The sequence below is a fragment of the Dermacentor variabilis genome, chromosome 6, assembly GCF_050947875.1.
Source record: "Dermacentor variabilis isolate Ectoservices chromosome 6, ASM5094787v1, whole genome shotgun sequence".
Classification (NCBI taxonomy): Eukaryota; Metazoa; Arthropoda; class Arachnida; order Ixodida; family Ixodidae; genus Dermacentor; species Dermacentor variabilis.
This window is the reverse complement of record NC_134573.1, coordinates 102,358,876-102,374,585: the sequence shown is the minus strand read 5'-3', so window position 1 is coordinate 102,374,585 and position 15,710 is coordinate 102,358,876. Positions and strand designations below refer to the sequence as shown.

At 46.6% G+C, this 15,710-nt stretch overlaps 1 protein-coding gene across 1 annotated transcript; it reads left to right on the top strand.

Annotated features, from left to right (window-relative positions):
• The first annotated feature begins 1,802 nt into the window (after positions 1-1,802).
• LOC142584972 (uncharacterized) lies at positions 1,803-15,185 on the top strand. The gene is made up of 2 exons (XM_075695365.1): positions 1,803-2,261; positions 14,132-15,185. Exons 1-2 carry the CDS (start codon positions 2,037-2,039, stop codon positions 14,636-14,638), a joined length of 732 nt encoding a protein of 243 aa, XP_075551480.1. The 5' UTR covers positions 1,803-2,036; the 3' UTR covers positions 14,639-15,185.
• Positions 15,186-15,710: the final 525 nt, after the last annotated feature.

The window sequence follows — 15,710 nt, the reverse complement described above, 5'->3', positions numbered from 1 at the left end:
GGGAACTGGCAACGGCTGTTGCGTACTCTATGGTAGCGTACCGTACTGCTGCCGAGAAGTAGCGGCGCCTGCCTATAGAAGCTCGACCGACATTACTTATTGGGTAGCGTGGCGTTGGCGGGCTGCAGGCATCCAGTAGACCATGGCGACCAAGCAAGGGCGAGGCGATTTTCTAGTGCGAAACTTGCACGGTTTATTCTAAGGTAGATGAAAGAAAATTAGAAGAGCATGAAGTTATCAAAAGTACATTTCGGAGCCCCTTAAATAGGCTCTCTACAATCGTGGGCGGGATCTTGCTTCCGTCGATGTCACGTGACCGGCACGGAAAGAGGGCTCCTCCTCCTGGCTATACCGAGCCTGCTGAAGGAAGAAGTCGTCCCGCCTCCCAGAATTGTAGACGCCTGTCCGCCTCTTCTGCGCTTTGCGGGTTCGTGGAAGTTCTCTGCTAGGTCCAATTCGAGGAAAGGGCCTTTCCACACACACACACACACACACACACACACACACACACACACACACACACACACACACACACACACACACACACACACACACACACACGCACACGCACACGCACACGCACGCACGCACGCACACGCACACGCACGCACGCACGCACGCACACGCACGCACACACACACACACACACACACACGGCTGTAATTAACCTACACAATTTCGCGTATCCCCTATTTCAACCAAATAAATGAGCTGGATGGCGATTCAACGTCTATTTAAAGCCGATTAGCAACACTGTCTTCCTGGCCTAGGTGGGGGTGAGAATGTGGTGCATCTACCATATAATTTATTGTGAGCTCCCACACACACATGCACGCGCACACACACACACACACACACACACACACACACACACACACACACACACACACACACACACACACACACACACACACACACACACACACACACACACACACACACACACACACACACACACACACACGCGCGCGCGCGCACACACACACGCACACACACACACACACACACACACACACACACACACACACACACACACACACACACACACACACACACACACACACGCACGCACACAAAAGAGGCTGTACACTGCGGGGCTTACGGCAGGCAGGCACACTCGAAACGGTCATGGCGAATTATAAAGTCACGCTTCATTTCGACGAGGCCTGGTAAAAGGTCCGGTGATAGAAAGTTCTTTGTGCGCGAGGTGCGGGACGTTAACCATCGCAGGAGATGCCACGCCTCATTTCGACGAAGCCTGGTGGAAGAAGGTCGGATGAAATTCCTGTCGCCACGTGGTGTCAGACGCTAACCCTAACACCGCCCAGCGCGGCACGTAGCTGCAATTAGAGCACACGAGGGTTTCTTTTCCTGCGCAACCCGTTTAAGTTTTCTACTTACCTGCGTGCTGCCATCGGGTGGATGGCAATTTTTTCCCTTTCATGTGTTAAAACAAAAAAAAAACATTTCATTTCATGGTGGATAGGCAGGTATGTCAATGAGTGGATAGGAAAGGAGGTGGCCAGGTAGGCGGGTTCACATAGGTGTGTGGGTATTAAGGTGCACGCACACGTAAATAAGTAAGTTCGCTCTCTCGCCTCGGTTCGGGTATCTTTGATACGAGAGATTACGTGTCCTGCGGTGAGATTCAACCAGGGTCCCCCAGCATGACAGCCGGATACTCTAACCATTTCCCCTCACCCTCCCACGCACTTTCACCAGTCAGTTAATAACGTCAGCTAGAGGTTGGGAGGGGGCAGGGAAGATAGCAAACTAGGGGTACCACGGCACTACCGTAACCCCAGGTGACGGACTCGTTCCTTGGCGACTTCGTGGGCGTGAACTGGAGCTCAAGCGACGCGCATGGTCTCCGGCTTCTGTCGCGCAACCGTCTCTCCATCAGCCTGCTCCGGCACGCGGCCGACGTGTTCTCGTCGTGGGCTACCTACTTCCCGGCGCGCAGCTCGTTCATCGCGGTCTGGCAGTGGGCCTCCAGCGGCCGCCTCCCCGAGGCGTTCCTTAGTGGGAGGCGGGAGATGGACGCCAGCTGCTGCGTCCGCGAAGGCGGCGTCAGTGCACTGGTCTCCGCCGGCTCAGCCACCGGTGTCGCCTGCTGCGGCCTGTTCGATGAACTGGTCGCCACGGCTGACTGGAGCGCCCTGGAAAGGGAGGAGATCGACGACGGCACCAGCAATGGCAGCCGGCCGTACCTGGTGCAACCGGTCGCCTGGAACGTTCCGTTCTTTGCACCCGGCCTGACGGTGAGTTGGACAATGTTTTGCACTCGGCAGAGAACTTACAATGTAAAGTCGTTAATGAAACGTTGCAGCTATTCCTACTAGCAAACGTTCACGAAGAGTCCGTTCACATAAGTGGAATAGGCCCTTCGCAAGACCCCCCTTTATTTGCTTTTGCTGTTGTGTGCGCGTTCTCTTTTACGTACGAGTGCATTAAAAGAGCGTGAGCGAATGAAAAGGCGATGTGAGGGGGGGGGGAGGAGGGGTTGCCGTCCGTCCCCTCCTGATTACGTACTCGGCACTTTTTTTGGTAAACAGTAGAAGAAAACGAAGTAAAATCGCTATTTTTCATTGTACGACGAGGGATAACATTTACACCTTCAACTATTTATGATACATTTTGAAGCGCCAACCGTTCTCTTGAATTACTAGTGTATATGTTTTTGACTTTAGTTTTAACCCTGAGCCCCATTTGCATGTCCTATTGTATGAACAGTCGTGCTTGCAAATATGCTATTGTTGAGTAATTTTGCTTTAGGTAGATGTGCTACGGTAGAATGCGCCGGGCGACTAATGTTAAAAAAGAAAGCAGGCTTTTGCAGCTTCGCAGAATCGCAGCCCAATTTTATTTATTTATTTATTTGATACCTGCTTCGCCTTTGCATGCATTGCAGCAGGGGGATACATAAAAATAAGCATCATATTTGAGACCAGTAAGGAAACTAATTAGACAAAGTGCGGTAAAAATCATCATTAGAGACAATGGATACAATTATAGGCGGAAGATCATTCCAATCTCTTATACATCTAATGAAAAATGAATAGCGCAAGACGTCACCTTTAAAGAAAAATTCATTTACTTTGAGACTGTGGTCATTTCATTGGGATATGTAGGACGGCGCTTGGATGTACTTCACCTTATCGACTCCAGTTTTGGACTGGTAGATATCATGAAAAAAATTCAGCCTGAGGTTTCGTCTATGATCTTTCAAGTCTTCCCATTTAAGTTTACTTTTGCTTTCTCTCATACTAAGTTGACAATACCAATCAAAACGAATCGCACTGCCCTATTGTGTATCTTTTCAAGCGTATAGGCCAGCTCTTTGGAATACGGATCCCAGCAAACGCATGCGTAATCGAACAATGAGCGCACATGAGTGAAATACAGTTGCTCTATTAAGTTAGATGGAAGTTCGCTGAAATTTCGTCTTAAAAAAACCCAAAACATGTGCAGCTTTAACTTTCATGTGGTGAACAGGCCTAGACAAAGCCACCTAGAAAAAAAAAATGTAAGGCCACCGCATTACCTCCTCTCCCCTGTCAATACGTCACGAGAGTCGGATGGTAGCGGTGGATGGGGGAGCGCTGCGTTTTTACAACGCGGCGCGCGTTCTGAAAACAAATTTTCTCCGTGGCTGCAACGCTAGAGCGGCAACGCGTGGAGCATTTGCTTGGTGGCTTTGGTGGGGCATGCTGCACCGTAAACGCGATTGCTTTTCTTCGATTGTGCGTGGTTCGTCGTACACGGAAGCGCAACGATGTCTGGCTGTTGTTGCGCACCAAACTGCAAGTCCAATTATGACGGAGGACCAAGTGTCTAAGTGCACAAGTTCCCATCTGACCGAGCCACTCGGGAAGCATGGACGAGAGCAGTTCCTCGGAAGGACTTCTCGCTAACGAAGTACACAGTGGTAAATATTTCTTCTTCCAGACGAGTAGGTTTCATCAGCATAGTGCGCAATGCATTCGTGCACGCGTGCACAATAGATGGGTCTCTGCACCTGTTGACGCGCTTGTAAATTCAACATTTTCGTCGAGCTTCATACCTGTAAGGCTTGTTTTTTTTTATTTCAGCTCTGTGAAAAGCATTTCTTGCCATCGGATTACTTGAAGACGACATCTTACACGGACATCAAGACAGGAAAAGTGGTCTAAGTTGCCATGAAAAACATTCGTCTGAACAAAACTGCAGTTCCCAGCTTGTTTCCCAATTGCCCTGCCTATTTATCGCGTCCGCAAGCGTGCTTTCGAGAAGCGCCGGGTGCCAAAAGAGCGCGCTTGGAAGCCACATATTTGCAAAAAGCAATAATGCTTTCTCAGCAAACCCAAGCAGAAGAGGACGCCAAAAATGTGGTTGGTAGCTTTGCGGACTTGCTGAAGGCCTTGCCAAACTTTCAGAGTTCGGACTTCTGGACATTTTTGAACAAGGGCTCCAAGGTTTTCTTTTTGGACTTGTCACTTCAATCTGCTCCTGCAGTCCGTACTTCGGTGATCGTGTCCACAGACCTGCGCGTCGAAGTATATTTTAGTGAAACGGGTGCGAGGAAGTGTGGTGATGTGTTAGTTCCTGAAAAGCTGTGCGTCTTGAGAGGTTTGAAAAGTGTGCTACACATGATCGATCGGACACGTAAGGATATCAGCACTGAGCGTTCTGAAAAGGCCCGTCATCTACTGACATTGGTTTCGACATTGCTAGAGGAAGTAAGTGGAAAACATTTCGCATGCGAGTTGCAAGAATGGAATTTGGAAGTGCTTAAATTCTTGAAGAGTCAAGTTAATCTTGTTTTGAATAATGCTGGTTTTGAATAATGATATCCCCCCGATTTATTGGTTTTTGCTAGTCTTTTGTTCACAATTTCACCTCACGCATATAGATTCTTGAGAAGTTCGATGAAGCTTAAAATGCCGCATCCTGATACGATCAGAAGACTGTGTTCATCCTACGATGCACGCCCTGAAACGGAGCAGCAAGAATGTAACTTTCTTTCCTATGCAAAGCGTATTGTAAGCACATATAAAAAGAATTAAAAGACTAACAATAATCATTGATGAGATTCACTTTCAATCATATTGTGATTACAAAGCTGGCTTTGTTACTGGTATTTCGGTAAATTCATCGACTGCAGCAAAAACTGCCCACGTATTTATGATACAGAGCCTGCTTTCTTAAAACAAGGATGTTGTACACATTCTTCCTGTGGCACAAATCGATGCTAAGGCGCTCCACGACTTCCTTCGGAAGATTGTTCTTAATCTAGAGGCATCTGGTTTTATAATAATCGCAGTGATCTCGGACAATAACTCCATAAACAGAAAAGCCATGTCCTACTTCGCTAAAGCGGCAAGTGTCAGCATTGTTTACCAGCATCCTGCTGACCCATCACGACCCCTGTTTTTCGTGGTGGACCCAGTTCACATACGAAAGTGTATAAGAAATAACTGGCTGAATCAAAGAAACATTGGCAAATGCATGTAATTTCCTGAATAGAAGAGTGATGAGGCTGAACCAAAGATACTTACAACACCTTTCAAGGTATTATGTCAGTTGCACGAAGCTGAAAAGCATGATCTTTTGAAGCTAGCACCAATGCTCACTTTGAAGGCACTGGACCTCTCGAACATGGAAAGCAGAACGTTAAACTAGCCTTAAAATTTTTAACTCATCTACTGTTGCTGCTCTCAGTGTTGCAACGTTCCAGCATGCAAAGGAAACTTCTCAATATGTCGACACCATTTTGACTTGCTGGAACATTGTTAACGTCAAGACGCCAAGAAAAGGACTGCGGTTGCGAGATCAGTTGCAATGTCCAGTAGTTTCATCGTCATGTCCTCAACTGGAATTCTTAGAGAGAATAGTTCAATGGCTTGATCACTGGGGAAGCCTCAAACATGACAATGGCCGCCTGACACGAGAAATGCACATATCTTTCAGTCACACTACCCAGGCCTTGCACGAACTTGCCATATACTGTCTCGAAGAGTTTCATTTCGAGTATGTTCTTTTGGGCAAATTTCGAACTGATAGCTTAGAGGATCGCTTTGGATAGTACCGGCAATTGTCTGGTGCCAATTGCCATGTGTCTATAAGGCAGATATATGAATCTGAAAACAAATTGCGTTTGCAAAAGGTTCTGGACCTGCCAGATTTGCACATTCTACTACCACCGAGCGCGAGCACGTTGGAGACAAGTGTAAATTCAGGAAACGGCCAGTTTCAAGTCACTGTGCCCGACTCTGATATTGAGAAAAAAACGTCAATGCTACCGGCACTAACCTATGTTGCCGGCTATTGTGCCCATGCAGCTCTAAAAAAGTTGACATGCGCATCTTGCAGTGAAAGCCTTGTGATGCAAGACGTCGATCTAGATGACCCTGAGAAAGCATTAATCACGAAGATGACAAGGGCTGGCCTAAAGTTTCCATGAGCAGTTGTAGTTAATGCTGTACTCTTTACTAAAATTATATTGAACAAGCTCAGGACACCGGAATATGCCGTACAATTTTTCAGCCTTCCTAGGCAGAAAGATACTCTTGTTGGCCTTGTGTTCGCTACCCTTCATGACTTTGAGGATGTAGATGTGTGGGATTTCGGTCATTCTGCACAGGAGGTAATGGGGCATGTTGTAAGTGCTGCAGCGAATACACTGCTGAACAACTCGTGCCGCACAGAAAATGACAAATTACGCAACGCCAAGAACGACCGAAAATTGCAGACATTGAAGGCTTGAGATGTTTCTCATTATTTATTTTTTTTATTCATGAAGCTCTGTTTTGTTGAACATCTACGTATGTTTGTGTTGACAGAACCCTTGTAAAAAGAAACCTGTGGCATAGCTAGGACTTATTTGCCTACGTTATCAAAATTTAAGCCCTGCATTTTGGCCAATTCAAATGTTAGCGTTTTGGTGCATTGTGCTACCTGTTTATGATTTGAACTCTCTATGCTACCACAATCCATTAAATGCATGTTTTCCTTTAGGACTGAGAGTAGGCCTGTCGTTTTTTACTTACTTTTCACCATTATCTCAGTATTTTATGGAGGCCAAAAAGGCCTGCAAACAAGGCGGGTGGAAATAAAATAACTACAAGAAATGGTACAACAATGACGGAAGCTTATTCTATTTGAAAATTAGTTTGTCGTGACCCTATAATGATAAAATTTTCACAATAAGATGAACCTCGATATTCATGTGTCTAGCGAGGACTGTTTTACGCAATCCAAGCGTGAAAATGATAATTGTATATGGAAGATTTAAAATGTTTGTTTCTTAATGCAGTTCTTATCATTTGTGAATAAGGTATATTCTGTGTCTTCAATATGCAGTTTTCCTCTTTCTTTCTTTCCGCCTAAGGTTAAACTGACTAAGCAGCATGCAGTTTGCTTGTCTTAGTCCCGACCAAACATCACAAGCACAATAAGACAGGTCGTGTTGCGATACACGCAAAAAAAAATGTCGCCAGTCGAGTAATCTAAGGAAGGTATGAAAGAATGTTGCTTTCTATGGTGGTGTTGACTGCCCCGAACCAGCGGCTCCCCCTTATTTTTTGCGTCAGCTATACGTGTCTTGCTTTGGAACCGAAGCATATGCATTTATAGGTTGCTGTCCCTTTAAGGACTGCACTAATTTTCCCATGCCATGGTATCCGCGACGCGCAAAGAGACACTCTGCAAGCGCAACGAACCTAGGCGCGGAGACGCCGACGGCGTCGACGGTCCGGCCCATCCGACTAGCGTGACGTCACACCGGCGTGCGGAGGCCTTACATTTTTGCTAGGTGGCTTTTGCCTAGTCCACTTCAAATCACTCGTTAAATAAACTCCTAGATATTTATATTCCCTGGTCGTGCCTAAAGCAGCGTTATTTACGGTATACGTATTCAACTGGTATGAACGTTTCCTTGTAAAGGTGACGTGAACACACTTTTTAACATTCAACGACATTTCTGAATGGGCACACCAGGTTGCTATTACATTCAAATCATGCTGCAGGTATTCGGAATCACGTTCATTCTCTATAGTGCTGTAAACTACACAGTCATCCGCGAACGTTCTGAACGAAGATTTGAGGCCAATAGTAATATCATTTATATGCAACAGAAACAAAAGAGGGCCCAGAACTGAGCCCTGAGCAACACCTGAGGTCACGGGAGCATGTCCGGAAGAACAACCATTGAGAAAGACTGACTGCTGTCTTAGAGATAGATACTCGGCTATCCATGCAATTAAGAGATTCATTCAGTTTATAGCCCCGTAATTTACTAATAAGAAGGTCATGAGGAACAACATCGAATGCTTTTTTGAAATCCAGGAAAACACAACAAACGCTTATACGCTTATCTATAGCTAGAGCCAAATCATGCGTGAACTCAACAAGCTGCGTTGAGTAAGAAAAACCTTGCCGAAATCCGTGTTGATTAGGATGCAAAAGATTATGCTTAGCCAAATGTGTCATTATACAGCTATAAAGGACATGTTCAAATATTTTACATGTTATACTAGTTAAAGACACCGGCCTGTAGTTCTCAACGTCATTTCTCGGTCCATTCTTATGAACAGGTGTAACACGTGCTGATTTCCAATCACGAGGTAGTGCTTTCTCAACTAAGCATTTCTGAAATAAAAAGTGAAAGTACAAAGATAACGTTGCCGAACAGTTCCTCAATATCGTTGCTGGAATATCATCTGGGCCACACGCTTTAGCTTGTTTGACACTTTCTAACAATTTTCGAATACCAGACCCACTAAAAGTGACCTCAGGCATCACTTCTGCCTCAGTTAAAAAACCGTGTTAACGACGCGCGAACAACTTTCACTAAACACGGACGAAAAATAACTGCTAAAGATGGCTGCCTTAGACGCATCATCGTCAACGATTGTGTGAGAATATTTTAGAGGAGGAATAGACGTATTTTCTTTACCATTGAGACGAACGTATTCCCAAAACTGTTTCGAGTCCTCTACGAACATCTTACCAAGGCTCGAGAAGTGAGAATTCTTAGCTACTTTAGCTAGACTTTGAAAATTAAATTTCTATCTTCTTAGCTCACACTTGTTTCCCAAGAAATTATTTAAAAAAAGAATAATTAAATTCTAGGGCTTAACGTGCCAAAACAATAATATGATTATGAGGCCCGCCGTAGTGGGGGACTCCGGATTAATTTTGACCACCTGGGGTTCTTTAACGTGCCCACAATGCACGCCATACGGGCGTTTTTGCATTTCGCCTTCGGCCAAATGCGGCCACCGCGGCCGGGATTCGATCCCGCGATCTCGTGCTCAGCAGCGCAACGCCATAGCCGCCATGCCACCACGGCGGGTCACAGCCCAATTTCCAGCGAAGCTGTTTCTTCCAAGCAGTCGCATTAGGAACTTCCCTTTCTTGTAATTAAGTCACGTACTTTAAAACCTTACCCGCATATACCGCCTACAGGTGAGATTCCCAGGGTGCAGGAAGTGGGGAGAACGAAGCGCTTTCGTCGGGAAGAGGTGCCCACTCGCCTGATCACGGCATATTTTCGAGCCCCTGAATTAAAACAGAGCAGCAATACACAGCGAGAGCAGGGATCGGGACTCACGGCGTATTTAGCCGGGCTCCTTGCGAGTTGCTTGCAGTCGGCGCAGATATATATGTGGTCGTGTCTTTCTTGCGGCTCTTTCTGTGCTGTCGCCAGCACCACGCATGTGTCCAAACAAAGCTACTGACAAAGACTAGCGCTGTACACGAGGGACGAGAAAGAATTACGACACGAATGCTCGTGTGATTCGTTCTGTCGTTCTCGTCCCTTGAATATTAGGTTGTTCTTTGTCAGCATGCGGAATGCCAACCTGCCCAACATTTGTTGTACTTAACTGATGCTTGAACACGAGGTCCTGTATTCTACTCCCAGCCTCAGCGGCCGCATTTTGCTCACCTTTATTTTGGACACGACTCTCAGTTCGAGCCGTCGGCGACGATAATGTGTCGTGTGGTGATTTGTGGTTGGGAGACTACCTGGAGTGTGTAACTGAATGTGCTTGTGCATCAAGTTTAGTTACAGGGAATGTGCTGCCTGTAGGAACGTCGCGCGGGCTTGGAAACTCTCCTGGCTTTTGACCGGGAAACAGGGCTCTTACAATTGTCGTAGACCCTGCTCCTGGCCACCTCTCCATTTTTGAATTAGGTCAAAGTGTCCTTCCTTGCCAAATAAGGAATTTAATCACTCAATACATTACGACTCATAGAACATGCCTTAGATTATCTCTAGATATACGTGACCTTATATGCAACGGGATCCGACAGATGCAATTAATTTAACTGAATTTTATTAGCCAAGTTTCTGCGTGTGTGTGTGTGCGTGAAAGAGTTCATTCAAAAGGACAAAGGGTAAGGGGTCACTGAGTCTTACGAATGGGGTCCTCCGTCCAATGTTACACTGGCCTCCGCCCGGCGCCCGACTTGATCCAGAGGTGCTGGTTGCACCCCCAGGTCCGAACTGGCGAGCTTTGCCTCCCACTGCTCAATACTAATTATTGTCTCGTTGCCCAAACTAGAGTGCAATGGTCTTCGGCGCCAATCTCCACGAAATGTGGTAGAGTGTCGGCTTACCTATGCACCACGGACATATAGCCGGGTAAAACGTAGGATGCACGGTGTGTAAGCTTAAGAGGAAGCTTTAGCTCGTGTTCATATATACGAGCTGTGGAAAGAAGAATGATGGGTTTGACGTTAAGGGATAAGAAAAGAGCAGATTGGGTGAGGGAACAAACGCGAGTTAAGGACATCTTAGTTGAAATCAAGAAAAAGAAATGGGACATGGCCAGGACATGTAATGAGGAGGGAAGATTACCGATGGTCATTAAGGGTTACGGACTGGATTCCAAGGGAAGGGAAGCGTAGCAGTGGGCGGCAGAAAGTTAGGTGGGCGGATGAGATTAAGAAGTTTGCAGGGACGGCATGGCCACAATTAGTACGTGACCGGGGTTGTTGGAGAAGTATGGGAGAGGCCTTTGCCCTGCAGTGGGCGTAACCAGGGTGATGATGATGATGATGATTAGCTTGTGTGCTCCTAAATACATGTAAAAGGAGAATTCGTTTTTCTCGGCAACCACCGCACGAAAGTTGACGAGGTTTGTTGCATTTAAAAGAAAAAACTTAATATTTAGTGACTGCTGGTTTTGAATTTTTGATCTAGGTCCTCAATTTTTCATTAAAAATTGGCAAAAATTGAAAATTTTCGAAAACGAAACTGTTAAGTTTACAGCTCTGTAACTCAGCAACGAAAAATGATAATACACTTCTGTGAATAGCATCTAACAGTACATCTAAAGCGGGCAAAATTGATATGTTACACATTAATCTAAAGAAACATAGTAATATGGAAATATAGCATCTACAGAACCCTTGTAAACAACATAACAATATCACGTAAGATCTGAAATTACACATCGAATTTGTCCACTTTCAATGGTCTAACGCATGCCGTTTGCAGAACCGCGACATCTGTTTTTGATGCAGAGCTATTAATTTGTAAACTTCGTGCTTCCATTATTTTCAAACGTTCGAATTTTTTAAAATAGTTTTAACAAAATTCAGCCCCTGAATCGAAATCCCGCTTCCAACAGTCACTAGAATTTAACTTTATCTCTCACATGCAACAAATGTCATTAAAATCGGTTCAGGGGTTATCTCAGAAAAACGTTTTTTTGCGTTTTACATGTATTTCAATAGGCCGCGTCGGAGTTGGGCCCGAGCTAAAGCTTCCTCTTGCTTCCATATGCTTCCGTTTGTATCCTTCTTAGTTCGGTCTCCTCTTCTCCACTTAGGGGCTTGTGAGGCTTTCGATACTTTTGGCACGTGAAACACTGGTAAGTAAGAATCTCTCTCGCTAGAATTGGAACGGGTGACGACTGGGGGTCGGAGAGCGCAGCTCGATTACTAAACTCGCAAGCTAACGCGTCCGCCCTCTCGTTACCCTTGAGCCCGACGTGGTCCAGGCGCCAAGTCAACCTGCGGCAATAGGTCGGTGTGCGTTCGAGCAACCCTAAGGCTGCGGCATGTATTCTACCGACCATGGAGAGCCATCAGGCTTCCTGCAAATCTGATGATATTACGGGCGACACTCCCTTAACTCCTGGAACCGTACGGCTAGGGCTAGAGACGTCGCCTCTGCCGTCGCAGCTGAGGTGGTGCGTAAGAAAGCGCTAGTCATTAATGGCAAATACTTGTTTACGGATTTGCTTACGTGGCGTAGCCTATCGTAGCTGGCCGCCTCGACGTCTGGCCTTGTGGTAGTCGTATACTGTGGACACCGGCACACCGCCTTAAAGACTACAGTGAATAACCAAAATGATAGCAATGTATCATGAACCACAGAAAGGCTATGCGCGAAAAAGATACCATAAGGCTCGTCCAAGCCTTCGTGCTGGGCAGGGTGACATACGGCCTGTCGTACCACTCGCTCGACAAGGGCGAAGAAGATCAGGGTAACTAACGCTTTAATTAGAAGCGCCTTCACAGCGGCCCTCGGGCTGATCCGTACGCCAACGGAGAGGCTCCTAGCGTTATAGCAACGGTAGCGTTATAGCAACGGTACAAAATATTTATACAGGAGGAGCATGTGGATTCTTAGCATCAGGCTACTATGAATTCATACATAAAAAACAATAATTGATTCATGCATAGACAAAAAAAGCAATGTCAAATTTTTTTCCTTTCAAGCAGGCAGGAGTCGTCTTGTATACTATTACACTGCAGCATGGTAATCTTATTTTTCAACTTTTATTAGACGTCTCTAGCAATGTTAGAGCATAGCAAGAATGCTGTTTGTTTTACCTGGACAGGAAGCGCATTTCACAAAGTACAACCCACCCTTGATAGCTGCTTTTTCCCACATGCATTTTTACTAGTGGCTCCAAGAAGTTGCTAGCTTTGTGGCCTCATGTTCGAAACTGGGAATGTATAGAAACGGCACCGTGAAGTGGATACTTGTTAGTTCTAGAGCTGTACACCATCATTGTACTTTTATAGTTTATTAGCACGTTTAAGGGCATGAGGTGATATTTATTAAATAGAGGCTTAGTAATAATAATAATATTTGGGGTTTTACGTGCCAAAACCACTTTCTGATTATGAGGCACGCCGTAGTGGAGGACTCCGGAAATTTTGACCACCTGGGGTTCTTTAACGTGCACCTAAATCTAAGCACACGGGTGTTTTCGCATTTCGCCCCCATCGAAATGCGGCCGCCGTGGCCGGGATTCGATCCCGCGACCTCGTGCTCAGCAGCCCAACACCATAGCCACTGAGCAACCACGGCGGGTTAGAGGCTTAGTAGGGACCGTATGAGCATGTATGTATGTATGTATGTATGTATGTATGTATGTATGTATGTATGTATGTATGTATGTATGTATGTATGTATGTATGTATGTATGTATGTATGTATGTATGTATGTATGTATGTATGTATGTATGTATGTATGTATGTATGTATGTATGTATGTATGTATGTATGTATGTATGTATGTATGTATGTATGTATGTATGTATACCCCTTTGGCGTAATTGGGTAGAGGGGGAAAAGGTGCATGAATGCTGAAGTACTAGGCGGGGCAACCGTCAAAAGCGCAGTACGCGTCTTCGAAAAGGTTGTGGGTTCGGTTCCCGCTCTTCGTCTTTCATTTCCATTTTTGCTGGTAAGACTGCGAAGTTTATCGTAAATGCAACCCTCCTCAATAGTTAATTCTTGTGTTCCATAATAAAAAAAAAGACATTCCTTACGGCGACGCTCGCGCACGTGCTCTGAGAGTGTAGAAACGCTCCGCCCGACTCTACCTCCGGCAAGTGGGAGAAGACCCTACGAAGGCCGCTCCTACAAGACCAGCAATGGGCCGTCCAGCAGGCTCGCGCAGCGGCCGCCAGGTACTCCCTGTCGATCCCTGCGTGGGAGACGCCCACTGCGCGCTGACGTACGTCCTGCAGGACCTTTATTAATGTTTGTCCAATCCAATACAATTTCTTACGTTTTCCTTGCTTCTTGACTTCGCTTGACCCGATATTGGTTTTACTGCTATGTGTTGTCGCATATCCTGAATGTAAGCATGGCGCCATTTCATCATCCTCTACGTGCCCGCAGCTTCCAGTGAAATACGGCGCATTCGGGTCGCTGATCGCCGCCGTGGTCGCCGCCAACTACTTCGAAACCGGCGAAGTCCTGGAATACGAAATGCTCGTAAAGACCCTCGCTGCGTGCCTCAACGCGACGGAGCTGTCCTCCGGCCACCGCCACCGCTCCTGGAGTGCGTCCGCTGGCGCCGTCGCCAGGAGCCTGACGCTTAGGAACGCCACGCTGGAGCCGCTCTGGAAGGCGTACCTCGACGCCTGGGAGTACCACAGCAGTCGCGACGTCTCGTCGCCGTCGTCGCCGTCGTCGCCCGTAGACGTCGCGCGCGACCGTCGCGACGACGACCGTCTCTTCTTCGTGTCGTGGTGCTTCGCCGTCTGCGGCGAACCGGGTGCTAGCGAGCTGTGCAACGTGCCGCTCCGGTCCGGAGGCAAGTTCGCGAGTGGCAACTTTACGAGCGCCTTCGGGTGTCGCCCCGGTGACCCGATGGCGGTGCCGGCGAAGTGCGCCCAGTTATAACGTCTGCTCGACTCGTGCGTTTTACGTGGTTTGAAGTTCTGCGGAATGCGCTCCTCAGAGGAGAAGTGACTGTTTCTTACGTGCCGCTTTTAACACAAAAAAAAACTTGCGAACATGATCCTTAATTGCCCGTTTCGAATTCTCGATTGTACGTACGTGCGTTTCAAGTGATCTAGGAGACAATATTATACGCTGCTCATTTCTCGTTCCATGCCGTTTGGATCCGACTTTTCAACATCGCGTCTGATTTGTGTGTAAGCGCATGTATTGATTTATTATTCTGCGTTCCTGTTGACTTCGCAGTTGCTTTTATCTTCGTGCGTCCTCTATTTTTCACATATTTCACGATCGATGTTTTTGTTTCTTACCGCAATGTACTTTGTACCTGGAGTTTGTCAATTCCGTATAGCGACATTTTTGTCGAATACTGCTGACGCCTTCGTTTGTCAGGAGGGGGGCCCAGATAGACAGTGAGCCCTGCTCCCCAGTGAGCCCTGCACACGTCCTACGTTCATACCATTTTGCTAGTTTATAAAGCAAGACTGTTTGCCAGAGGCAATGCTTTGGTTCACGTTTTTGAACAACTATTAAGTAAGTGAGAAAAAAAAAGTAGGGTCCTTGCGGTGTGATCTCGTCTCCGCACACCGTCGCGGGCTTGAGTGGAGTAAGTAGCCTAAACTATTTGTGGAAGAGAGTGCCCCTATAGTACGCTGGAAATCAAAACCAATGCAATATTATTAGTCCATGACCTAAATAAGTGCTTTGAATTTGTTAACGTTGAATTCGCATAAGAAATTTTAATAATTGGAGGGGTGGTGGTGGCGATGTTAGGGACACAAGCGGAAGGGGTGATCGAGCCGGCGTTCGCTGCGCCCGAGCGTCTCTTGCAGTGTCAGCGGGGTATGTAATCAGGTCAAGCGGAGCAGATTCTCTTATAATGTAAATAGAAAGCGTGAAGCTCTGTTGCGAGCTATAACAGACCGTTCTGAAGATACAAGGTGCACGAGGAACGCGTGCGGAAGGTCTTACGCAGATTCTCAAGAGCGCCCCTCTCACCACGGCAGCTCGGACA

Coding starts and splice junctions, on each gene's coding strand:
- LOC142584972 (XM_075695365.1), top strand. CDS start 2,037: ATGGACGCCAGCTGCTGCGTCCGCGAAGGCGGCGTCAGTGCACTGGTC. Junction 2,262..14,131: donor TCTTTGCACCCGGCCTGACG/GTGAGTTGGACA, acceptor ACGTGCCCGCAG/CTTCCAGTGAAATACGGCGC.